The sequence below is a fragment of the Scyliorhinus torazame genome, chromosome 13, assembly GCF_047496885.1.
Source record: "Scyliorhinus torazame isolate Kashiwa2021f chromosome 13, sScyTor2.1, whole genome shotgun sequence".
Classification (NCBI taxonomy): Eukaryota; Metazoa; Chordata; class Chondrichthyes; order Carcharhiniformes; family Scyliorhinidae; genus Scyliorhinus; species Scyliorhinus torazame.
The window spans coordinates 202271024-202298388 of record NC_092719.1 but is presented as its reverse complement, the minus strand read 5'-3'; the positions used below and the strand labels follow the sequence as shown (position 1 = coordinate 202298388).

At 50.4% G+C, this 27365-nt stretch overlaps 1 protein-coding gene across 1 annotated transcript in view; it reads left to right on the top strand.

Moving 5' to 3' along the window:
* Window positions 1–23323, top strand: part of LOC140387639 (semaphorin-3F-like) — a 208552-nt gene extending 185229 nt beyond the window's left edge. Inside the window, exons 3-4 of the mRNA XM_072470835.1 lie at window positions 8309–8469; window positions 23249–23323. Of these exons, the coding sequence (XP_072326936.1) occupies window positions 8309–8469; window positions 23249–23323 (236 nt within the window). The remainder of the gene's footprint in view (window positions 1–8308; window positions 8470–23248) is intronic.
* The last annotated feature ends 4042 nt before the right edge of the window (window positions 23324–27365 follow it).

Here is a 27365-nt window from a genome sequence, read left to right as displayed (position 1 = left end):
CCTGTGCCCAGAGCTAGGGTTTCACCAGCTGTGCAGCACCACCCAAGGTTTGGATTAGGGCTCCGGGAAATTGGAATAGCAGACACTCTCCCAGTATCATTAGACCCGAGAAATACAAGAAAGGTTGAGTTCCTGTCCTTTGTAAATTAGTTATAGTTACAGGGGGCGAAATTCTCCCCCAACGGCGGGATGCCCGCCGACTGGCGCCAAAGCCGGCGCAAATCAGACGGGCATCGCGCCGGCAAAAAGGTGCGGAAGTCTCCGCATCTTTGGCGGCCTAGCCCCAACATTGAGGGGCTAGGCCGACGCCGGAGGGATTTCCGCCCCGCCAGCTGGCGGAAATGGCGTTTGTTGCCCCGCCAGCTGGCGCGGAAATGCGGCGCATGCGCGGGAGCGTCAGCGGCCGCTGTCAGTTTCCCCGCGCATGCGCGGGAGCGTCAGCGGCCGCCGAAAGTTTCCCGCGCATGCGCAGTGGGGAGAGTCTCTTCCGCCTCCGCCATGGTGGAGGCCGTAGCGGAGGCGGAAGGGAAAGAGTGCCCCCACGGCACAGGCCCGCCCGCGGATCGGTGGGCCCCGATCGCGGGCCAGGCCACCGTGGGGGCACCCCCCGGGGTCAGATCGCCCCGCGCCCCCCCCCAGGACCCCGGAGCCCGCCCACGCTGCCTGGTCCCGCCGGTAAATACCAGGTTTGATTTACGTCGGCGGGACAGGCAGTTTCTGGGCGGGACTTCGGCCCATCCGGGCCGGAGAATCCAGCGGGGGGTCCCGCCAACCGGCGCGGCTGGATTCCCGCCCCCGCCCAATCTCCGGGAGCGGAGACTTCGGCGGGGGCGGGGGCGGGATTCACGGCGGCCAACGGCCATTCTCCGACCCGGCGGGGGGTCGGAGAATGACGCCCAGGGTCTCTCAGCCCTTTGTTCTCTGTCTAATATTGACACATTGTGCCATAATAGAGAACTGACCCAGGTGATCCTACAACTAAGCTGTCAATCCTCGAACAGTCAATGTCACTGATGAACCATTTTAGTGGGTGATTTAAAGAGGAATGCTCGACATCAGTGCCATATTTTAAAGAGAGATATTCGCCGTAAGGGCACCTTTTAAAGAGAGACTTTTTTTGCAAAAATATACTTTATTCATAAAATGTCTGAAAGAGACATTATGAAACATTTCAAATTGTCACAACAAAAAAGTGCAGTGGTGTTCATATTTTCTCCAGAGATCAAGATGTGCTCTGAGGTGCTTCAATTCAGTAATGAGAACATTGCAAACATTTCAATATTTTCGTTACAGAGAGTACAATTCTGTTCACTTAGATACAACGGCCATGTTGCACTCTGCGGTGCTTCAATACAGTTACATCCAATTTGGGTTAAGCACACAGTCCTATGGTTACCAGCCCCGAGGTGTACATTTGCTGTAATGCCTCACAGAGTGCACTTTCCCCATAGTGCCTTGGTGGCGGCTGCCCCAAGCTGGAGTGGGTCCCTCAGCACGTAGTCCTAGACCTTGGAATGTGCCAGTCTGCAACACTCGGTCGAGGACGATTCCTTTCACTGGAAGATCAGCAAGTTTCGGGCAGACCAAAGAGCTTCTTTTACCGAGTTGATGACCCTCCAGCAGCAGTTGATGTTTGTCTCAGTGTGTATCCCTGGGAACAAGTCCTGCATCACGGCATTAGGGCAGCACGGTAGCATAGTGGTTAGAACAATTGCTTCACAGCTCCAGGGTCCCAGGTTCGATTCCCGGCTTGGGTCACTGTCTGTGCGGAGTCTCTCTGTGCACGTTCTCCCTGTGTCTGCGTGGGTTTCCTCCGGGTGCTCCGGTTTCCTCCCACAGTCCAAAGATGTGCAGGTTAGGTGGATTGGCCTTAGTGTCCAAAATTGCCCTTAGTGTTGGGTGGGGTTACTGGGTTATGGGGATAGGGTGGAGGTGTTGACCTTGGCTAGGGTGCTCTTTCCAAGAGCCGGTGCAGACTCAATGGGCCGAATGGCCTCCTTCTACACTGTAAATTCTATGATGATCACAGAGGTGCTCAGGGTGAGCCTTGACAAATACCACTGCATCTCTCGCCAGTAAGCCTCACTCTTTGCCTTGGGGGCCTCCAAGCTCTACTTCTGGTTCAGTGTCCATTCCGTGGAGCAGGATGAAAACCCCTCGTCCATGTCTGAGGAGCCCAAACCGAAAGTGCAATGTTGGAAGCATGTACACGGAGTACACTTGGTTTACCTGTATCTGTGCAAATTCGGGGGAGTGGGTTCTTGGAGTACATTCAGGATTGTAGCAGGCGGTGGAGTCTGAATGAGGAATGAATTCAGCGAGTGTGTACATGCTAACAAAGAGAGTGACAGCCTTCTCTGTCGAGCCTTCAAAGCTCCAAAGCTGAAGAGCAGCTCAGCAGAAAGAGGGAGGTCACTCTGCAGATATTGGAAAGGTCAATGGCACATCGCTTTGGTGCTTCTTCTCCGTCTGACACCATGCTTTCACAGACTTTATTCAAACAAATTAATATAAAAAGTGTGCAGACGATAAAGGGAGCTGGAGGCCTGCCTGGAATTTATGGTGCGCTTGCTATCTCCCTCGTTCTGTGAGAGGCTTTATGTTTTGACAGTAATTGTAGCCGCAGTGACCCCTGATGTGAGGGAGCATATTTCTGCTTTTGTCTGTGAGATTAAAAAATTGTGATTGTACATTATAAATGAGAACATGAAATGTAGGGTCACCTACCAGATAAGTGTTCAGCAAATAATTACATGAGGTAACTTCAAGCCACAAACATCTATAATGTTTTATGCTGGTATTCACCTGAATAGTCTTCAGTTTACATTCCCCTCGCTCTCACTCAATACACTTGATTAGAGCTGAAAGGGGGTAATAAAGGAGGTCTTAGAGTGAGGAAAGACACCTCCCTTCCCTACCACTTTTGCTAACCTGTGAAAATAAATACAAAGCCACCAAAGAATATACTGGATGCCACAGTTCCTCTGAGACAAATTTGTTTTGTATTAGGAGACCACAGCCAATTCTCAGCTGTGAAAATAGAGGCGCTGGGTGACACAATGTATGAGAACGCTCACCTTTCACCTCTGGGACTTGGGTTTGAATGTAACCCAGACAGAGTGGATGAAAGTCTCCTCTATTTCTCTACCCCCCTCGCTGATGGGTGACTGACTGGTACAGTGTGCTCGAATGCTGCCCTTTCACCTCTCGGTCTCGAGTCTGATCGTTGGTCCTTTAGAAAGGGAGAAATATTCCTTGCTCTCTCTCTCTCTCTCTCTCTAGACTTCCGAGGTCTGAGCACGAGTCTGAGACCAAGGCTGGGAAGATGGAAAGTTCTCCCTCTCTTTGAATACTGTTCAAAATTAAAGGGCGGAAGGGAGTTTCATGCCTGTGCAACACTGTTGGCTCCACGACTGTTACTAAATTAAATGATAAGCTTCAGACAATGCACAGAGCAGAAATGAGGTCAGATTGGGAAGAACTAAAATTCTCCGCAAGATGCCAAGAACTTGGATTCAAGTTCTGAGCCTGAATGACATTAATGCCTGCAGGAAACGTTCTAAATATAACTCAGTTTTATAGAGAAGGCATAATTTCTGCTCTGATAACTTTTAATTGTTACGATATACTGACGATCTGAGGTCTGCACATCCTAGCCTCCAATGTCTGTACATGTCATGTAAACCTATCACACTGTAATTAGACATTTCTGACAATGGAGGTGCCATCACACTGGCAGAGGGTGGCATGGCCACACAATCATTTTAAAATAGGCTCTGTCCATTTCAAATGTGGGTGGATAAGTTTAATAATGGAACTTCAAGGATTCTACATGCAATGTTAAATTAGGATTGAGCTACATCTCTGTCCCCTGATCTAATTTAAAAAAAAAAAATTTAGAGTACCCAATTATTTATTTTTCCGATTGAGGGGCAATTTAGCGTGGCCAATCCACCTAACCTGCACATTTTTGGGTTGTGGGGGTGAAACCCTCGCAGACACGGGGAGAATGTGCAAACTCCACACGGACAGTGAGCCCAGGGCCGGGATTCGAACCCGGGTCCTCAGCGCCGCAGTCCCAGTGTTAACCACTGCGCCATGTGCCACCCCGTCCCCTGATCTAATTGACCCTCACCCTCCTTCCCTCAGCATTCATTAACATCGAATCACAGTTTGGAGGCCATTTGGAGCATCATGTCTGTGCGGGTCCTCTGCAGGTGCAACGCGTCTCGTCCCATTCCGCTGTCTTTTCCTTACAGCCCCATAAACCTTCTCTCTTCAGATCATGATCCAAGTCTCCTTTGAATGCCATGATTGAATCTGTCTCCACCACACTCTCAGAAAGTTAATTCCAGACCCTAACCACGCACATACAGAAAGGTGTTCCCTCCTGTCGTCGCTGTTTCCTTTGCCAACCACCTGTTACATGCAATATCAGGAAGATTGGCAAGTAACAACTAGCTTTTTTCAAAAACGATTACGAGTCCACGCAGTTTCAAAATATTACGGCATTTGAAAGCACAGACAGCTCCATTTCAATCAGCTGAATGCAACGACTGGAATTCTCCGGCCATTGCCATTCACTCCCCACCCCCCCCCCCCTCTCCCCGGCAGGTTTCCCGCTGGCCTGGGGTGGCACCGAGAAACAGGCGGCTTTGGGACCGGAGAATTCAGCTCGGCATACACGATGCTTCAAAGATTTTATTCTCAAATGTGTCTGAGGGAGGAATCACCACCATTTTATATGTCTAGTCAGGTTGTAATACCGAATAATCTCGGAACTGCTTCTTGGGTCCTTATTGTTTCCAACTTGCTAGTGGGGTTATTTGTGGTGGTAGACAGATTTTTAAAATGTCCTCGATTCAGGTGGAGTCAAAGTAGAATTGCCAACTCCAGTTGGACATATTCCCAGAGGCTTACAGCTCTGACCCCCCAGTTGTCCCGTGCTCCAGTGGCTGGTCGTCCAGCAGGCTTCCAACCACGCGGTTCACTCATTTATTCGGTCACGATCCTATGGTAATTTCTTCCTCTCCCTTGGGTTGCCTGCAGTCTCCAGAACTATCCTGAAGGGTTGGCAATCTCCAGATAGCGGTCAGCAGCTGCAGCGTTTCTCCCCACTTCCTTACCTTGGGTCACCCACCTCCAACTGCCAACCCCATTGCAAAACCAGGGCCCGGCCTAGTCTGTGAGGCTGAATACTACACTCCCCGTGCCACAGTTACCAACTGGACCGTCAGAGGAGCAAGCCCGTACGTAGCCTGTGTGCGTCAAAGCCTCATTTTTATTGAGCAAAAATATATTGTTTATATTTCTAACTTGACCTAAATTGCAGGGTTAAAAATCCTGTTTTTTCTTTGAAGCAAAAGGCTACACAACAAAGCTCTCATTCATGTGTGCAGCTTACACAGGCTTGCTCACAACATCTTGTAGCTCTCTGGTTCCACTATAATGAGTTATTTGGTGAAAGTATGATGGATGTAATGCAAGTAATAATAATTATTATCATCGCTATTAGCTGCTGTGCAAGGTATGTTTATGCAACTGAAACTTCCTCTCTGAACCTGCAGGGTATTTACAACTGAGTGATGACTTTAAAGGGGAAATCACACAGCTTATAGGCACAAAACAGGTGAAAGGAATTCTAATTAACTTCTCGCAAGGAAGACCCAGTGTCAGAGGCCCTTTAAAAACAGGGACACATTTGTGAATGGGCTGTAACATATAGCCTCCATTACTGTGTGACTTCACTGACCTCCAGTAACACGGAGCTATTGCAGGCTGACCCCACCGTAACACAGAGCCATATTGTAAAATGATTGACTGACCCCACATAATACTGGGCGAGTGACTGACCCCCGTGGAAATGCAGACCTATTATTTTCTGATTGACAAACCCCCCCACAGAAACACAGTAACCTGGATTCTCAGCCTGAACTCTTCAATGAGTGGGTGGCGAGTTCCCAATGCACTGCAGCCTCCCTGCCTCTTTAGCCCTGCATGTTTTCTGAATCATGGTGAAGGTGGCATGATTATATACAAAGTGGGTCCCCGCCGCTATTTTAACTAAATATTATTGTCCACCCCAGTGCCAGATCTGCCAGTAAAACATGACAATGCATCCAGGGCAAGGAAAGGTATAGAAATTAATCTATTTTGGATCTGTTTTCATTACTGGGTTTGTCAGGAATAAGAGAAGTGCAGCTCCTGGTTTGAAACCCTGGGACTCACCTGCCTCAGCTTTCCGCCTCTACCCCAAGCACGATGTTCTCCCAAGGCTGCCCCCAAGGAATTACTTAACCGCCAAGGACCGTTCCTTTGGGTTCCCAGAGACAACTTTCTAAAGCCTGCAGTCCTGCTCCCACTGACCAGTTGGCACTTTCTGCTGGGCTCAGACTTTGTGGTAATTCAAAATCCTTCTGTGTACATTTATAGTGAGAACAACCAATGTAAACTTATCACCCTGATAGACATGGGGCGGGATTCTCCGCAATCGGCGCGATGTCCGCCGACCAGCGCCAAAAACGGCGCGAATCAGTCCGGCATCGCGCCGCCCCAAAGGTGCGTAATCCTCCGCATCTTGAGGGGCCGAGCCCTAACCTTGAGGGGCTGGCGGGAAAGGCCTTTGGTGCCCCGCCAGCTGGCGCGAAACTGACTTTGCCGTGCGGCGCATGCGCGGGAGCGTCAGCGGCCGCTCACGGCATCCCCGCGCATGCGCAGTGGAGGGGGTCTCTTCCGCCTCCGCCATAGTGAAGACCATGGCGAAGGTGGATGGAAAAGAGTGCCCCCACGGCACAGGCCCGCCCGCGGGCCAGGCCACCGTGGGGGCACCCCCCAGGGCCAAATCGCCCCACGCTCCCCCCAGGACCCCGGAGCCCGCCCGCGCCGCCTTGTCCCGCCGGAAAGAGAGGTGGTTTGATTCTCGCCGGCGGGACAGGCATTCCAGCAGCCGGACTTCGGCCCATCGCGGGCCAGAGAATCGCCGGGGGCCCCGCCAACCGGCGCGGCGCGATTCCCACCCCCGCCGAATATCCGGTGCCGGAGAATTCGGCAACCGGCGGGGGCGGCATTCACGCCAGCTCCCGGCGATTCTCCGACCCGGCGGGGGTGTCGGAGAATCCCGCCCATGTTTTTGGTCTCTCAGGGAATCAATGCGTACAGGGAGCAGACGGGAAAGTGGAGTTGTAGCCTAAAGTCAGCCACTATCGTAATGACCGGCAGGACAGGCCGGGTGGGCCCCGTGGTCTATTCCTGCTCCTATTTGTTGTGTTGTTCTGGCACTGTAGTACCTTAGCTTTGTGTCTCCTGGCCCCTCAGCCCATACAGACAAATGTCTTTCTTCTAACCAGCTCCACCTCTCTGCTTTCCAAATTGTGGTAATTTTTACTGTTTGATTTGAATAATATCAAATCGAAGTTTTATTTAAGATGAAGGACATCACACATGACTTTATCTGGGATTATGGTGACATGGGAGCACCCGGAGGAAACTCGCGCAGACACGGGGAGACCATACAAACTCCAACAGTCACCCAAGGCAGGAATTGAATCCGGGTCCCTGGCACTTCAAGTGCCAGGGACCCGGGTTCAATTCCTGCCTTGGGTGACTGTTGGAGTTTGTATGTTCTCCCCGTGTCTGCGTGAGTTTCCACCGGGAGCTCCGGTTTCCTCCTAGAGTACAAAGATGTGCAGGTTAGGTGGATTGGCCATGATAAATTGGCCCTAGGTGGGGTTACAGGGATAGTGTGGGGTTTGAGTCCAGGTAGGGAGCTCTTTCAGAGGGCCGGTGCAGACTCAATGGGCCGAATAGCCTCCTTCTGCACTGTAGAAATTCTATGATTCTATGACTGCTTGACAAGGTCCAATTAACACCCTGAACCCAACTTTGCTTAAAGACTACACTACACTAGGCCTTAACTTCAGTTAACTACTGCAGGGCATCAACCCCTAACCATACATTCCTCTGTATTGGTGATTGCCCTGATGTGCCTGTCAGTGCTGAGAGTTAGAGACAATGGAAATCTATAAACCTAATTTCCTGTACAATTGCTCCAGGCAACAATGGCAGCAGTTCACCCTTAATATATGGCTTTCCTGCCCCGAGCTAGGTTGAGGGTGTTTCATTTTGATGCCTGATGTTGCTGTCAAAATAAATTGTCAGACGGTTCTAGTACACTGTAAGACGGATTGTTTGCTCAAGGTGAAAGCATTACTGTTCCCAATCTCTCTCTTCAGTGGCTCTCAATTGTGCACTTTGGTTTTTCAGTTAGCCCCTGTTTTCTGAATGTGTCTTTTCCCTTCTCACCCTACAGAACTACAGCATTCGAACACAGCGCGCCACTACACTCTCCTGCAGAACACCACTGACTACCGCATTCTGCTGATGGACGAAGATCATGACCGTATGTACGTGGGCACCAAGGACTATATCGTCTCGCTGGACCTGCACAACATCAACCGGGAGCCTTTATTAGTAAGAGAATGTAGTAAACCCTTTGGCCTCAAACTGTTCTCCTTCAACTCCTTCAAAAAAGCTTACTTTGTGCAAAAAATCTAAAGATAGTCAAACACATCCAACCTTGTCAGAGTATGTCCCACCCCTCTATTGATTGCATTAATTCAGGTTGTCTCCAGGTGGTGCAGGGTGGGGTGGGGGGAGAGGGGGGCCTCATTACAGTGATTTGTAAACAGTGGGTAGTACCTTTGCCTCTGAGTCAGACGTTATACGTTCCAGTCTGACTTCAGCATGCTATCCAGGCTGACACTCAAGTGCAGTATTGAGACAGATTTTTAATCAGGAAGGGAAGCGAGGATTATGGAGATGAGGCGGGAAGGTGGAGTTGAGGATTATCACATCAGATCAGTCATGATTTCATTGATTGGAGAAGAATCAATGGGCTGAATGGCCTCATTCTGCTTCTACGTCTTCTGGTTTTATGGACTGAGGAGGCTCTGCACTGTTGGAGGTCCCGCTTTCTGTTCCAGGCAGCGGGTGGTTGAGGGTGTTGCTTGACCTGACTGCCTGCCTCTGTTCCATGGTGACGTCAGCGTCTGAGTGTCCCGGGAGAGCGAGCATGTGGTGTCCACTGGCACATCTGAGGCCTTCTGTCACCAGCGGGTTCTGCCGGGAGTGCATCATCATCCCCCAAAAGTTTTCACTGAAGCTTTTGTTTTAAGTTATAGTACCCCTTTCAAAAGGTTGATCATTAGTTAATTGGTTTATTGTGTAACCAAATGGAATAAAGAGACAAAACTGCAAGTACTCCTTCATAGAGATTGTTTATTTGTTTAGCGATACTTCAAAGGAGCATAACAGACACTTATTGACACTGGCGGTGTAATGTAGAGTTAGGAGCTATACTTTTATAATGTTTCACTCTGGGAGTGAATCTTAAAGATTGACTTTGGGTCTCCTCCTTCAACAACTGGTGGTACGAGGTTTTACATGGTGGTGAAGGTTGCAGACCACGAGTTTGTTTTATGACAGACGATTACAAGCAGATTAGCTTTTGTGAGGAATGTGTAAAACAAGTGTAAATTGTCAGGATTTGACTACACACTGCCGTCCTCAGAGTCTGAACCTTATGAAGTGGATATGTGGACACAGGTTAGGTCCCTACCGAAGAGGAAGAAAAGTATGGCCTTGGCATGCTCGCTTCCTAACGAAAGTAAGATGAGAAGCAAAGTATTTTGCGCGCTAAATGCCCGTCTGTTGGATACTGAGGATCAATTTGAATATTTACGATGCATGGTCAGACTTTGAAAGATTTTGGAAGATGGACAGTTATTATATATAGTTAATATATTATGGGCTCTAACAGAGTGTATAGACAATTGCAGAAGTTCAATTTGGAGATCCCAGGCGCAATTAAACGGAACACAAACAGTGTCCCGTTTCGAGTGCGCTTCGCGAGGTCTTTCCACCGCTATTTAACGGCACTTTGCTGGTTTTCTTTGGCCTTGGCGGGGCCACACTTACATTAGCTCGCCAGTGCAAGAAGCCAACACGCGGATTGGGGCACCACTTATAAAGGCCTCCCCAATCTTTCAACCCCCCCCTTAGCCACTCCACCATGGCCGCCAGACCCCACTACTGCACTCAACCTACCTCTTACAGGGTCCTCGGCCCCCCCTCACCCCATCTCCTTAAGGGCAAGGCACCCCCGGGTCCTATCCCTGGCACTGGCACCTGGACACATTGGCATTGCTATCCTGGCACCCTGACAGTGCTGCCCAAGGTGCCCAGAGCCAGGGGTCACTGCCGGGGTGCCCGAGTGTCAGTGCCAAGGTGCCAGGCATGCAGTGCCAAGATGCCCAGGTGCCAGCAAGAGTCCCAGGATTCCATCCTGCCCTGTCCCCGACCACCTGCGGGTCTTGAATGCTCTAGGAGCCTCCCCCCCCCCAGGTGCCATTATGCCTGGTCCACATTTGTGGAAACCAGTGCTAAACGGCATCCAGGCGAGGTCTCCCAGGCGAGGCTCACGTAATATGCTAACCTGGATATCGTGCAGCGAGGGTGAGATCCCGATGATGGCACCTCATGAGATTCCATTGAATCTAGCAAGACATTTCGAGCATCGCGAATATCACGCGAGGCCTCTCGCGAGATTCAATGACCTCGTCGCGTCACCAAGTCGGGCGCTAAATTGTGCCCTCCATGTTTGGTGCTCACATGTAAACTACTGGATTGGGCTCAGGTGTCACATCTCGACAGGCACCTGTTCTTAACTGGGGTTCAGCTCTCAGAAAGAGACTACTTTTTGGCACAGATGTGCTGCCTTCAAAAATATTCCTGGGGAAGCAGACATTTCCAGCAGCCTCAATGGCACAAATGGGACAATTCGGTCATGCCCCAAAGAATGGAGGTCCCAATTATTGCGGCATTTCGAGATAATCCGGAAGCCGGATGCCGGCGTCCCTACAAAGGAAACATTATTAACAAAAGGAATTAGAATGAAAGCACTTTTAGCAGATCTGGATACCACATCAGATGACAAGATGACAAATCTGTACTGGTCCACCCACGTCGACGCTACCACCAAGAAAGCACAACAGCGCCTATACTTCCTCAGGAAACTAAGGAAATTCGGCATGTCCACATTAACCCTTACCAACTTTTACAGATGCACCATAGAAAGCATCCTATCGGGCTGCATCACTGCCTGGTATGGCAACTGCTCGGCCCAGGACCGCAAGAAACTTCAGAGAGTCGTGAACACCGCCCAGTCCATCACACGAACCTGCCTCCCATCCATTGACTCCATCTGCACCTCCCGCTGCCTGGGGAAAGCGGGCAGCATAATCAAAGATCCCTCCCACCCGGCTTACTCACTCGTCCAACGTTTTCCATCGGGCAGGAGATACAGAAGTCTGAGAACACGCACGAACAGACTCAAAACCAGTTTCTTCCCCACTGTCACCAGACTCCTAAATGACCCTCTTATGGACTGACCTCATTAACACTACATCCTGTATGGTTCATCCGATGCCAGTGCTTATGTAGTTACATTGTATATGTTGTGTTGCCCTATTATGTATTTTCTTTTATTCCCTTTTCTTCTCATGTACTTAATGATCTGTTGAGCTGCTCGCAGAAAAATACTTTTCACTGTACCTTGGTACACGTGACAATAAACAAATCCAATCCAATCCAAGATTGGAGCAGCAATATGACAAGAATGAATCCCAGGAATGTCCAGGGAAATGTTCTCAGGTGCTCCTGGAAAGGCGGTGCAGTAGTTAGCACTGCTGCCTCACAGCGCCGAGGACCTGGATCCAAACACTGCCCCGGGTCACTATCCGTGTGGAGTTTGCACATTCTCCCCGTGTCTTCGTGGGTCTCACCCCCACAACCCCAAAGATGTGCAGGGCAGGTGGATTGGCCACGCTAAATTGCCCATTGATTGGAAAGAAAAAGAATTGGACACTCTAAATTAACAGGTGCTGCAGGCGTGATACAAAATATCATTGCGTGATGAACTGCAGCAGTGTTCTCGAAATGATGCAGGACATAGAGAATTCAGAGGCTGAAGATGATGGTAATGATCTGTCTTAAGGAACTGTACCAGTCACAAGAAGCTTTAGTCTCGCATTCATTTAACCGCGTGGTGGTAGATAGTGGCTGCACCTCGACAGGGTGTGGAATAGATTGGCTGAAATGTTATTCAGATTTATGCAACAGAGAGGATTGAGAGTACAACAACTCATTGAGATCACTTAAATGAGTGGTGATTCCATGCAAAATAACTGGAGTGTGCTACCTTGTTAGTCCTGAAATAGGGTAGCACAGCGGTTAGCACTGTTACTTCACAGCTCCAGGGTCCCAGGTTCGATTCCCAGCTTGGGTCACTGTCTATGCGGAGTCTGCACCTTCTCCCCGTGTCTGCCTGGGATTCCTCTGGGTGCTCCGGTTTCCTCCCACAAGTCCCGAAAGACGTGCTGTTAGGTAATTTGGACATTTTGAATTCTCCCTCTGTGTACCCGAACAGGCGCTGGAATATGGCGACTAGGGGATTTTCACAGTAACTTCATTGCAGTGTTAATGTAAGCCTACTTGTGATAATAAAGATTATTATTATAGTCTCCAATGAAATACATTTGCCAAGTAAACCTTCCATGAAAAAGGCACACATGAAGCTCAGTGGAATGTCAATGGATTTGAATCGCCTTCAGAAATCATTAGAAAAGTTCTGGTGACGGCGGGCGGGAGGCGGCCGCACAATGGAGAGCCCCCGCTCGGGAACAGCAATTTCGGGGCTTTAAGCCCGGTCCCAGGGTCCGCGGAGGTGGCAGAAGAAGGGAGAAGGCACGGAGGAGGCACTGAGAAGACACAGGAGGGGAAAAAAACCCAAAGAAAAATGTCGAGGGTGAGCAGAAAAACGGCCGAAAAAAACCCAGCTGGAGGTCCGTCGGGGAGTGGAAAGGTCACCGCGGGGTCACCAGGAAAAATGGAGGCTGGAGCACCAGGGAAGGCAGCACTGCTTACGGCTGAAGAAATAACTAAGGTGATGGCTGCGGAATTTGAAAAGCAGTTGGCGCAGATTGCGAAATGCATGGAGACGGTGAGGAAGGAGATGAGGGAGGTTTTGAGTGTGCTGGTGGAGGAGGCAGTTTCCCCGGTGAGGACGGAGGTGGCGAGCGCAGTGGCGGAGGTGTGAGAGCAAGGGGAGGCGCTGAAGGAAGTGGAGGAGACGTTATTGCAGCACGGTGATCAACTTGCCTCGATGGGGAAAGAGATGCGGAAGGTGATGGATACTAACAAGGATCTGCGAGGATAAATGGAAGACCTGGAAAATAGATCCAGGCGACAGAACTTGAGGATTGTGGGGCTGCCCGAAGGAGTTGAAGGACCGAAGCCGACTGAGTATTTTGCCGCGATGCTGGCAAAACTACTGGGGGAGGGGGAGGACCCCTCCCGATATGAACTGGATCGGGCTCGTCGGTCGTGGAGGCCTGTACCAAAGGCGAGTGAGCCGCCAAGGGCAGTGACTCTGTGCTTCCGTAAGTACAGGGTGAAGGAGAAGGTCCTGAGCTGGGCCAAGCAGAAGCGGGTGGTGCAGTGGGCTGGAGCTGGTATACGTGTATACCAGGACTTTACGGTGGAGCTGGCAAGGAGGCGGGCTGCCTTCAACCGGGTGAAGAGGGCACTGTACATTAGCAAGGTGCGGTGTGGCATTGTATATCCAGCGAAGCTGAGGGTGACTTACAAGCTCAGGGACTTTTATTTTGGAACGGCGGAAGCAGCGGAGGAGTTTGCGAAAGCAGAAGGACTGTGGCAGAACTGACAAACTGAGGAATGGCCATGTGCCGATGTAACCTCATGACTGTATTTTCTTCTTTTTTTGTATCACTGCGCGCGGGTGTAGAGATTAAAGGAGCCAAGGTGGTATATATTTGGACGAGGGAAGGGACGGGACTTTCACTCGAAATGAGAGTTCTTTGGGGTGTAGGTGGATAGGCGGGGTTTGTGTGCTAAAAGGGGATCTTTGGGCTTTCCTGGGGCCGGGCAAGTGGGAAAGGGACCCGGGCGGGGGCCTCCACGCTGGCCGGTGTGTGCCGGCCAGTGAACGGGAGTGAGGTGGGGGGAGGGGCTGAGGCCATCGGAGCCTGGCAGAACAGGGTCCGAGTGGTCTAGCCGGGGTGGAAAGTTGGGGGGGAAGGAACCGAGGGTAGGGGGAGGAGTTTTACAAGAGGCAGTGGACGGGAGGAGCTGGAGGCCTGGGGTGGGGGGTGGGGGGGTGGGAGCTGTGTAAGATTAAGGGTGACTACGGGTAATCCCTGATTTATTTTTGTCATTTGTTTATGTAAACATGCGGGTTGAGGTTTGGGGGTTGGTGGGTAGATGGGATCGTTGTTGTTATTATGGGGACTGACATATCTTGCTGATTATTGTTTATCGTTGATGGATGTAAATGTGGGAGAAAATGTGAATATGGAGGAGAATAAAAAAAACAATTTTTTAAAAAAGAAATAAATCATTAGAAAAGTATTAATGACATTGGGTGATGAGAATCAGAGAGGGAAAAAAGCAAATTGTCTAACAGCTACATAGCATATGTTAATTCTTCTTGTCAAAGAATAAAAATTCTGCTCAAGGATGCAGAAGTCATTGATGAGTATACAAGACTCATCGAAGAGATTAGTGCAAAATGTGAAATATGTAAAAAGTATGAGAGGATACGCAACATGTCCTATTGTAAACTTTCCATTGACATTTAGTCTTTCTACATAAATGCATGGTAAGAACAGAAGGATATTATAGATAAAGTCATGGAGAAATTGATAGGGACTGGACTTGAGACACCAGCTAAGATAATGGAGGTGAATTTGCTGAGATGAGAGATACATATGAATTGTGATACATCCAGGAGACCAGAGTAGAGAGATAGAAGGCTTGCCTCTAAGGAAAGTGGAAAGAAACTTCCGATACCTGGGGATTCAGATCGCTAGGAGCTGGGGAACCTTGCACAGACTTAATCTGACACGGTTGGTAGAACAATTGGAGGAGGACTTCAAGAGGTGGGACATGCAGCCTCTATCGCTGGCGGGCAGGGTGCAAGCAATTAAGATGATGGTCCTCCCGAGGTTCTTATTTGTATTTCAATGTCTCCCTATACTAATCACCAAGACCTTTTTTAATAAAATAGACAGGAGCATCACGAGCTTCATGTGGGCAGGGAAAGTTCCGAGAGTAAGGAGGGGGTTCCTTCAGCGTAGTAGGGACAGAGGAGGATTGGCACTACCGAACTTGGGCGATTATTATTGGGCCGCCAATGTGGCAATGATACGTAAATGGATGATGGAGGGTGAGGGAGCGGCGTGGAAAAGACTGGAGAGAAAGTCCTGTAAAGGGACGAGTTTAGAGGCGCTGGTGACGGCGCCGCTACCGATCTCACCTAAAAAGTTTACCACGAACCCGGTGGTGGCGGCAACATTGAATATCTGGGGACAGTGGAGGCGACAGAGAGGGGTGCGGGGAGCCCTGGTGGGGTCCCCAATCAGGAACAACCATAGGTTCGCCCCAGGAAGAATGGATGGAGGATTTCAGAGCTGGTACCAGTTGGGAATTAGGAGGGTGGGAGATTTATTTATAGATGGGACTTTTGCGAGCTTGGGAGCATTGGAGGAAAAGTATAAGTTGCCCCGGGGAAATTTCTTGAGATATATGCAGGTGAGGGCGTTTACTAGACAACAGGGGCGTCATTCTCCGACCCCCCGCCGGGTCGGAGAATGGCCGTTGGCCGCCGTGAATCCCGCCCCGCCCCCGCCGAAGTGTCCCCTCCCGGAGATTGGGCGGGGGCGGGACTCCGGCCGCGCCGGTTGGCGGGACCCCACGCTGGATTCTCCGGCCCGGATGGGCCAAAGTCCCGCCCAGGAATTGCCTGTCCCGCCGACGTAAATCAAACCTGGTATTTACCGGCGGGACCAGGCGGCGTGGGCGGGCTACGGGGTCCTGGGGGGGGGGGGCGCGGGGCGATCTGACCCCGGGGGGTGCACCCACAGTGGCCTGGCCCGCGGTCGGGGCCCACCGATCCGCAAGCGGGCCTGTGCCGTGGGGGCACTCTTTCCCTTCCGCCTCCGCCACGGTCTCCACCATGGCGGAGGCGGTAGAGACTCTCCCCACTGCGCATGCGCGGGAAACTGACAGCGGCCGCTGACGCTCCCGCGCATGCGCTGGGAAACTGACAGCGGCCGCGGACGCTCCCGCGCATGCGCCGCATTTCCGCGCCAGCTGGCGGGGAAACAAACGCCATTTCCGCCAGCTGGCGGGGCGGAAATCCCTCCGGCGTCGGCCTAGCCCCTCAATGTTGGGGCTAGGCCGCCAAAGATGCGGAGCCTTCCGCACCTTTGGGCCGGCGCGATGCCCGTCTGATTGGCGCCGGCTTTGGCGCCAGTCGGCGGACATCCCGCCGTTGGGGGAGAATTTCGCCCTAGGTGAGGGAATTTCCGTTGCTCCCGACACAGGGGATACAGGACAGGGTGCTTTCAGGGGTGTGGGTCGGAGAGGGCAAGGTGTCAGAGATTTACCGAGAGATGAGGGAAGAGGGGGAGGAGTCGGTGGGCGAACTAAAAGGAAAGTGGGAAGAAGAACTAGGGGAGGAGATAGAGGAGGGTATGTGGGCTGATGCCCTAAGCAGGGTAAATTCCTCTTCCTCATGCGCCAGGCTTAGCCTGATTCAATTTAAGGTGCTACATAGAGCACACATAACGGGAGCAAGATTGAGCAGGTTCTTTGGAGTGGAGGACAAATGTGGAGGTGTGGCGGGAGCCCGGCAAACCACGCACATATGTTTTGGGCGTACCCGGCACTGGAAGGGTATTGGAAGGGAGTGACGGGAGTGATTTCGTGGGTGGTGAAGGCCCGGGTCAAACCAGGCTGGGGGTTAGCTCTATTTGGAGTTGCGGAAGAGCCGGGTGTGCAGGAGGCGAAAGAGGCCAACGTTGTGGCCTTTGCGTCCCCAGTAGCCCGGCGCAGGATCCTACTCATGTGGAAGGAGGCGAAACCCCCGGACTGGAGGCCTGGGTAAATGATATGGCGGGGTTCATTAAACTGGAGCAGATAAAGTTTGCCCTGAGAGGATCGGCTCAAGGGTTCACCAGGCGGTGGCAGCCATTTCTCGACTACCTAGGGGAACGTTAGAGGGAAGACAGATGACCAGCAGCAGCAACCCAGGGGGAAGTGGGGGGGAGGGGGGGGGTGGTTTAGTTTAGTTTAGGTCAAAGATAAAGGGGTTTTGTTACTTGTGTATTGTTAAAAATTTCTGTATTGTTATTGTTGCGTTTGCTTTGTAAGAGGGGAAAAATTGTTGTTTGGGAAAAAAATTTCAATAAAACATATTTTAAAAAAAAAAGAGATACATATGAAAACATAAACACTGTGGTTATGAATGCCACGGCTGAAAGTTCTTTCAGCAATGGATTCTGTTAAAGGCATCGCACGATGATGGATGGTCAACCGAACTGTAAGTTGACAACTGCGCTGCCAAGGGCAGTTCGTGCATTTCAGATAGTTGGAGGTTACAGCTCCTATCAATTGACCTATAGGAGGAATCCCAAATAACCTTCTGTGCTGAGTAACAGGCCTCTTACTCCAAAGGGAGCTACAATTAGTTCAATTTTTCTGCACATTGGAATGCTTCATATGCAGGGAGAAGAACTTTCATCAAGGCTGAGGTCTTGGAGAAAATTCAAGGGCATTGTATAAGATATCTGAGGTGGTCTTTAATTCTTGAGGATATGTTGTGTTACATAAGAGAGGGTGATAAGGAATATAAATGTCCTGGTAAGGGAATAGGGCGCGATGGTAAGACAGTGGTTATCCAACATGGTAATCTATTAATTCCTCATGGTTGACTGGGATAGCTTACAAGCTTTCAGAATATAAGCAGCTGATAGAAACTGAAGAGGCATCCTGGACCTCACGTACCCAGGTGTTTTGCAATTACATTCCTAGGAAACAGGATGCAATAGATCAGGAACTGGAAGGTGATGAGCTGAGTAATCATGCCACACAGGACATGGTTGTCATGTTCAAAGGCCAATTGCTAAATGTGGGGACTCAGATGACACGGCTAGGGTCACTGTCTGTGCAGAGTCTGCACGTTCTCCCTGTGTCTGAGTGAGTTTCCTCCGGGTGCTCCGGTTTCCTCCCACAAGTCCCAAAGGACGTGCTTGTTAGGTAAACTGGACATTCTGAATTCCATCTCGGTGTACCCGAACAGACGCCGGAGTGTGGCGACGAGGAGATTTTCACAGTAACTTCATTGCAGTGTTAATATAAACCTACTTGTGAATCTAATAAAGATTATTATGATTATATAAGACCATAAGACGTTGGAGCAGAAATAGGCCATTCGGCCCATCGAGTCTGCTTCGCCATTCAATGAGATCATATCTGATCTGATAATCCTCAAATCCACTTTCCCGCCTTATCCCTATTCCCTTTGATTCTCTTACTGTTCCTTTCAGCCTTGAACATACTTCACGACCCAGCCTCTACAAAAAAATTCTACAAATTCATTACCCTCTGACAGAATGAATTCCTTCTGATCTCTGTCTTAAATGGGGGACCCCTTAATCTGAGATTCTGCCCCCTGGTCCTAGACTCTCCCACAAAGGGAAACATCCTCTCTACCCTGTCAAGCCCCCTGAGAATCCTAAATATCTCAATAAGGTCGCCTCTCATTCTTCTAAACTTCAATGAGTACAGGCCCAACCTACTCATAAGAAAATCCGTCCATACCCAGAATCAACCTATTGAACCTTCTCTGGACTGCCTGCAATGCCAGGATATCTTTTCTTACGTTCGGGGACCAAAGCTATTCACAGTATTCCAGGCGTGGTCTTACTAGTGCCTTGTATAGTTTTAGCAAGACGTCCCTATTTTTATATTCCACTCCCTTTGAAATAAAGGCCGACACTCTATTCGCCTTTCCTATGACCTGCTCAACTTGCATGCTAGCTTTTATGATTGACTCGAGAGGAAATAGCTAGTTGGAAGGAATTCTGAGTTTATTCTGAAGTACTAGATTAAGGGACTGCCAGCCTTGTCACATAGATGGATTTGTATGGAAAAAGTGCTTGTATGTAGGATTTATGAGGTTAAAGCAAGGGAAATAAAGATACACCTCAGAGTCAGGCAGGAGGGAAGAAAAATAACACTCGCATCCATCTAACGCCTCAGCACATCTCTGAACAGTTCTCAAAGGGCTTCACACAAATTGCTTTTTGAACGCAGCAAACAAGTCGATGAATCGCAGCTTTAGGTGAGCAGACGGTAAAAAGGAGACCTGGGGAGATCATGAAGGAGAGTTGCTGTGTTGCCAATGAGTGATTGTCAAAAGTTTGCAGTTGCTTTGCATAGCCCAGGACCCACATAGAACATAAAGTAGTTCAGTTGTTTTGCTGTTAAAACCCAGTCATTCTGAGCTGTATAAACATCCCCGACACTACACTCTTGACCCACTTAGCTATTCCAGGCTGACTGGTTGTGTGAAATAGCTCCACTTCTCATTTAGCATATGATTCACAGGAGCTATAATAAGGGAATCGCTTTGTAGTTCCAAGGCTGAATTAGAGGGCAGTTAACAACTAATATATGAACAACAAGTGTGAGTAATTTCAACACAATGTTCAATTCTTTCATGGGATGTGAGAGTCGTTAGCATGGCCAGCATTTATTGCCCATCACTAAATGTCCTTGAGAAGGTGGTGGTGAGCAGCACGGTAGCACAGCGGTTGGCATAGCTGCTTCACAGCTCCAGGGTCCCAGTTTTGATTCCGGGCTTGGGTCACTGTCTGTGCGGAGTCTGCACATTCTCCCCGTGTCTGCGTGGGTTTCCTCCGGGTGCTCCGGTTTCCTCCCACAGTCCAAAGATGTGCGGGTTAGGTGGATTGGCCATGATAAATTGCCCTTAGTGTCCAAGAAGTTTGGGTGCGGTTACTGGGTTACGGGGATAGGGTGTGGGCTTGGGTAGGGCGCTCTTTCCAAGGGCCAGTGCAGACTCGATGGGCCAAATATCCTTCTTCTGCACTGTAAATTCTATGATTCCTGAAGCTTTGCAATCCATCTAGTGTAGGTACAGCTACTGTGGTGTCAGGGAGAGAGTTCCAGGTTTTAGACCCAGCAACAGAGAAGAAATGGCAGTGATATGGTACAGTATGGGTATCATCAATGCAGTGTAACTATTATCAACACTGTGCAAGTGTTATACAGTGTGGCAATTATCACAGTGTGAGCATTCTTGATGCTGAGTATTATCCGGCAGTGTATTATCACACCGTGGAGGTATTGTCAACACAGTGTTGGTGTTATAGACAGTGTGAGCATTATCCGGCAGTGTATTATCCAGTGTGAGTATTATAGGAGGGTTGGTTAGCTCAGATGGCCAGCATGTGGTGCAGAATGATGCCAGCGGCAAGGATTCAATCCCCATAACAGCTCTGATAGTTCACGGTGGGCTGCCTTTTTGCTTTGCCTTATGCCTTCTGTGAAGCTGTGCCCCTCAAGCATTCTAATCACTGTTTCCCTCTCCCACTAACAGAGAGAGAGATGCCTCTGGTCCCCCATGGACGATGGTTAATTACCAATATCGATCCAGCATTAGTGTTGTGAGGTTTTACAGCACAGAATGAGGCCCTTCGGCCCGTGTGTCCACGCCAACCATCAAGCACCTATCTATTCTAATCCAGCACTTGGTCTGTAGCCTTGTATGCTATGGCATTTCAAGTGCTCAACTTTTTTGTCATATCGGGGGATATTGGAACCTGGAATATTTTACCACAAGTGACCATTGAGAGAAGAGGCGGGATTCTCCATTGCAAGTCCGCCACCCCTACTGCTGCCAGCGAGAACGGAGAATTTATCCGTCAGACAAATCTCCATTCACTGCAGCGTGGCCGGAGAATCCCGCCGGCATGAAGGAACGGGGAATCCCGCCGGTGTGAGGGAACGGAGAATCCCGCCGGTGTGAGGGAATGGAGAATCCCGCCGGTGTGAGGGAACGGAGAATCCCGCCGGTGTGAGGGAACGGAGAATCCCGCCGGCATGAAGGAACGGGGAATCCCGCCGGTGTGAGGGAACGGAGAATCCCGCCGGTGTGAGGGAACGGAGAATCCCGCCGCCATGAAGGAACGGGGAATCCAGCCGGTGTGCGGGAACGGAGAATCCCGCCGCCATGAAGGAACGGGGAATCGCGCCGGTGTGAGGGAACGGAGAATCCCGCCGCCATGAAGGAACGGGGAATCCCGCCGGTGTGCGGGAACGGAGAATCCCGCCGCCATGAAGGAACGGGGAATCGCGCCGGTGTGAGGGAACAGAGAATCCCGCCGCCATGAAGGAACGGGGAATCCAGCCGGTGTGAGGGAACGGAGAATCCCGCCGGTGTGAAGGAACGGGGAATCCCGCCGGTGTGAGGGAACGGAGAATCCAGCCGGTGTGAGGGAACGGGGAATCCTGCCGGTGTGAAGGAACGGGGAATCCCGCCGGTGTGAGGGAACGGAGAATCCCGCCGGTGTGAAGGAACGGAGAATCCCGCCGGTGTGAGGGATTGGAGAATCCCGCCGCCATGTAGGAACGGAGAATCCCGCCGCCATGAAGGAACGGGGAATCCCGCCGGTGTGAGGGAATGGAGAATCCCGCCGGTGTGAGGGAATGGAGAATCCCGCCGGTGTGAGGGATTGGAGAATCCCGCCGGTGTGAAGGAACGGGGAATCCCGCCGGTGTGAGGGAACGGAGAATCCAGCCGGTGTGAGGGAACGGGGAATCCTGCCGGTGTGAGGGAACGGGGAATCCTGCCGGTGTGAGGGAACGGGGAATCCTGCCGGTGTGAGGGAACGGGGAATCCTGCCGGTGTGAGGGAACGGAGAATCCCGCCGGTGTGAAGGAACGGAGAATCCCGCCGCCATGAAGGAACGGGGAATCCCGCCGGTGTGAAGGAACGGGGAATCCCGCCGGTGTGAAGGAACGGAGAATCCCGCCGGTGTGAGGGAACGGAGAATCCCGCCGGTGTGAGGGAATGGAGAATCCCGCCGGTGTGAGGGATTGGAGAATCCCGCCGCCATGTAGGAACGGAGAATCCCGCCGCCATGAAGGAACGGGGAATCCCGCCGGTGTGAGGGAATGGAGAATCCCGCCGGTGTGAGGGAATGGAGAATCCCGCCGGTGTGAGGGATTGGAGAATCCCGCCGGTGTGAAGGAACGGGGAATCCCGCCGGTGTGAGGGAATGGAGAATCCCGCCGGTGTGAGGGAACGGGGAATCCCGCCGGTGTGAGGGAACGGGGAATCCCGCCGGTGTGAAGGAACGGAGAATCCCGCCGGTGTGAAGGAACGGAGAATCAAAGTGAGGCTGGATTCTCCGGCGGTGGGATGCTCCATTTTGTCGGCAACCTGGGCGTTTCCCGACGGCGTGGGGCTGTCCCACAATGGGAAACCCCATTGACCAGCCGGCGTAACGGAGCATCACGCCGGCGTGCTGAACCTGGGGCGAAATTCTCCCTTAACGGCGCGATGTCCGCCGACTGGCGCCCTAAACGGCGCCAATCAGACGGGCATCGCGCCGCCCCAAAGGTGCGGAATGCTCCGCATCTTTGGGGGCCGAGCCCCAACATTGAGGGGCTAGGCCAGCGCCGGAGGGATTTCCGCCCCGCCAGCTGGTGGAAACGGCGTTTGTTGCCCCGCCAGCTGGCGCGGAAATGACATTCGGGGCGGCGCATGCGCGGGAGCGTCAGCGGCCGCTGTCAGTTTCCCGCGCATGCGCAGTGGGGAGAGTCTCTTCCGCCTCCGCCATGGTGGAGGCCGTTGCGGAGGCGGAAGGGAAAGAGTGCCCCCAAGGCACAGGCCCGCCCGCGGATCGGTGGGCCCCGATCGTGGGCCAGGCCACCGTGGGGGCACCCCCCGGGGTCAGATCGCCCCGCGCCCCCCCCAGGACCCCGGAGCACGCCCACGCCGCCTTGTCCCGCCGGTAAATAACATACAATTTATTGGCGGGACTTCGGCCCATCCGCCAGAAATCTGTCCCGGCGGGGCGGAGAATTCAGCCCAGGGTCTATAAATCCATTTGAAAGGAAATTAAATGCAGATATTTAAAATGAAAGATTGTGAAAGGATTTATGAAATGTCTGGAAAATGGGGCTCGAGTCGACAGCTCCAAGTGAAGAGTGAGCGTCAAACGGCATTGCCTCGCTGGGATAGTATTCTGTAATTTCCCTAATTCTCTCCATGGAAACCAACGTTGCCTTTCATTTCTTTCAGATTCACTGGTCCATCAGTCAGCAAAGACGAGATGAGTGCGTTCTTTCTGGTAAAGATCAAAACGTAAGTGCTTGAACTACCTAACCTTCCCTCCTCATTGACTAAAGTTCCACAACTATGGAAAGAATGTTTGCCATTCACTGTGTCACAAGTGGACAAGCAGTTATACGGGCCTTATCACTTCCTAGGGAGGTCCCCACCAATAGCTTATTTATCAAATGCAGCCGCTGTCGTATAACGTTAAGATAGTGACCAATTTGCCTGCAGGTAAGTAAAGGGCAATCATTTTACGATGGAGATTCATTTTTTCCAGGACATCTGAATCGCCTCCTCTTGGGAGAAAGGGCCACGGGATTTTCTTTTCCCCTCTCTGTTCATCTGAATAAACAAACTCAGGTTGACATCTCACCCAAAAGACCCGTAGTTTCAGCACACCTTCCGCACCGCACGCATTTGCCAGCCTCGCTGACAGGTGCAAGACTTGGGGAGTGGGGCATTGAACCCGCAATTGTTTTACCTGGCAGCGCGGGTGGTGCCAACAGAGCCAGACTGGCACTCTAATAATTGCGAAGCAGGTCAATAGCGCTGTCATTTAAAAAGAAATACTGTTTCACCTGTACTGTGCGTGCGTGCGCTCACTAAAATGCTTGTTTTAAACTAGCAATATTGTTTTGTTAAACTGCACCGAGCTCCAAGAAATGCCTGAGTAATGATATAATGTTAGAACTGGTGTCACAAGCCCCATTTCCAGGATCTCACAAGGATTAACTGTTGACTTACCTATAAATGTTGATGGACATCTACTGACCCCTATTTTATAGGCTTTCTAACTGAGGGTCCCCAGACATGTAAGCAATCCTCCGTTAAAGCATTTCTGCCGAACTATTATTGGATTTATGGACATTGCTGGATTTATTGACACTGTGCTGCTCAACCCGAATGAACAAAAAAGGTTTCCACTCTCATAACACTGTTTTTCATCGGCTAGGACAGGGGATACTAAGGAATATATTAATCCTTATTCACACACGGGTAACCTTAAAAAGCCATGTTTACATAACCCACTGTCAGCCATCGATATGAAACCTCAAGCAGTCATTTCCCTTCAAACCGTACTGTTCGCCAGCCAGCCCACCTCAGCCTACAGTAACAACTTGTATTTACATCGCACCTTTAATGGACCAAAACACCCCAAGGCCCTTTACTGGAAAATAATTAGACAAAAATTGACACTGAGCGAAAGGAGTCTAAAAACATCGAGGTGGGTTTTAAAGAGCATCCTAAAAAGTGAGAGAGGTGGAGAGATACAAGGAGGACATTCCAGAACTCACTTTACCTTTATGTCAACATTTATTGCCTTTTCCTCATTGCCCTGAGTGTTAACGGTAGGAGTCAGGAGTCATAGGTAGGCCAACCCAGGTACAGTATAACGGTTTGTAAATACACTTTTGCCAAAAGGGGTGTTAATAATCCTGTTAAATTTTATTGAGAACCCAACAACTTTCATGGTTATTAGTTTCTGGTGTGCAAGACAAGAAGAGAATTGGAACTAAAACAGAAAATGCTGGAAATGTTCCGCAGGTCTGGCAGCATCTGTGAAGGGAGAAAATAGAATTAATGTTCCAGTCCCTCCCCCCCCCCCCCCCCCCCCCCCCCAACGCAGCGTGATCTCCAGTGTTGGCTCGCCATTGGCCATCAGCAGGATCTTCAGGTCCAGCCGATGTCTTCGGCATTTTGTGTGATTCGCCCATCCCGCCACCGGGGGGCGCACTGAGGAGAATCGCCTTCGGCAGGACCAGAAGATCCCGCCTGTAGGAAGGGTCAGCAAATCCCGCCCAACGTTGTGAGTCTGTATTAAGATTCAATTTGGTGCTATTCTGAAGAAAAGTTCTCCTTGATGCTCTGGTCAATATGTATCACTCGACCCATTTCACCAAAACAGATATCTGGTCATTAAGAGAATTGGAATTTGTTCTCTATTCAATGGTAGTGCTATTACAATTCTGAAAGGCTTTTATTTTAAAAAAAGCTTTGATAAGTGACAGCCAATATGTTTCATCTCAATCATTTACTTGAAGATCTTGCTATGCGATCCTGCCAAGACCCCAAGGAGCAGCATGGAGGCACAGTGGTTAGCAGTGCTGCCTCCGCACGCCAGGGACCAGGGTCCAGCTTTGGATGAATGCCTGCGTAGGGTTTGCACCTTGTCCCCGTGTCTGCGTGGGTTTCCTCCGGGTGCTCCGGTTTCTCCCACAGTCCAAAAATGTGCAGGTTAGGTGAATTGGCCATGCTGAATTACCCCTTAGTATCCAAAAGGATTGGGTGAGGTTACCAGGATAGGGGGGGGGGGAGCGTGGGCCTAGGTGGGGTGCTCTTTTGGAGGGCCGGTGCAGACTTGATGGGCCGAATGGCGTCCTTCTGCAACTGTCAGGATTCTATGATGATCAGAAGAAAGTGACAATATTTATTGGATTTGCGATGAAATCTCTTCGTCGCTCCTCATCTCCCCTGTTTCAGGATTTGCTGACTTTTCTTTGCTGGTGAAAGCAATGCAGTGCTACAAGAAAAAAATAACTTCCATTCACATGGGGCCTTTCAGAACCTCGGAATGTCCCAAAGCTCTTTACAGCTATTGAGGTACATCTGAAGTGTGTTCATCTGAAGTGTGTCCAATGTTAGAGCAGCCATTTTGTGCACAGCAAGCTCCAACAAACAGCAATGTGTGATAGGGATAAATGTTGACCAGGACACCCAGGAAAACTCTTATTTTCTTTGAACTAATACCATGGGAAGCTTAATTTAGCTCAGAGGGCAGACCGAGTTTCGATTTAATATCTTTCTCATCTGCAATGCGGCCCCATGCACCACTCCTTAGCCTAGACGTTCGAATCATAGAGAATTGGAATTTGTTCTCTATTCAATGGTAGTGCTATTACAATTCTGAAAGGCTTTTATTTTAAAAAAGGCGGCACACTTTGTGCACAAGTCCCTGGAGTCGGACTCAAACCCATGACTGTCTGACTGAGAGGGGAGAGTGCTGCCCACTGAGCTGTAACTGATGTCTAAATGGCCATTAGCAACCACGTCCCTCCACAAGCCTAACAAGAAACCTTGATTCAAGGGAAAATGGAAACGTAGGAAATGTTAAGCCAGTGTTTGCTCTTCTGGGATCAGGGAAAGGGCCTGCAAGCAGTCATTTCCTGAATGTTTGTGTTCATCGCTTGAACTGAACCGACATTTTAGACAATAACAAGGATGGAGTAATTGTGGGCCAACAGTGTGGAGGAAAGCCAGCTGCCTGTGGTTTCCAGGCTCGGGCTCTCCGGGGCCCTGGCATTGGGTCTAGTTCCTCTCCTTCTCACTCTTGCTCAAGGTGACATGCTGCTTCTTCTCAAATAACACACCTCTCTCTCCCTGTCTGACTCAGCAACAGGGAGGCCAGAGGGGCAAACACAAAGAAGCCTTTAAGCCATCAGAGCCCATGCCTTTTTCTCCCCTGTCGCCTCTTCCTCGTTCACTCATCCCTCAAAAGTGACATAGCTGACAACCAACTCACTGGAAAAATAACCAAGCGTGGTAACCTGACCCTCTGAGAAAGTCCCAAACTCAGACATTTACATCCTGACTGACTTTTTGTTATTAATATTTAGCGTTGTTACAAATGACAGAGATACAATATATTACCCGCTTAATCACTTAAAATCTTTTTTCCGAAAGTTCTTTGTGGTGTAATTGTGGCTGTCAAAGTGAGGGATGACATATGCTGAGGAAATAAATGCTTCCTTTCTTTTCATGCCCTGGCTATGTAGAGTACAGTATGGTTCACGTATGATGTCGAGATATTAAAACATGTACATATAAAATGGCCTCAGAAAAGTGGTCTCTACATCATCAGTGTCACTTTTCAGTTTCCCATGCTGCAAACACTAGTGCTCATTGTCCCCAACACGGTTTGTGCTCCAGCTTTAGGTCCTCCGACTACGCCTTTGCTACCTCGACTTGACTATTCCAATACCCTCCTTGCCAGCAGCACAGCATCCTACATAAGCTCATCCCAAAACTCCAGTGTCTATCTCCTAACGTGCATCAAATCCCGTTCACCCAGCACTGACCACAT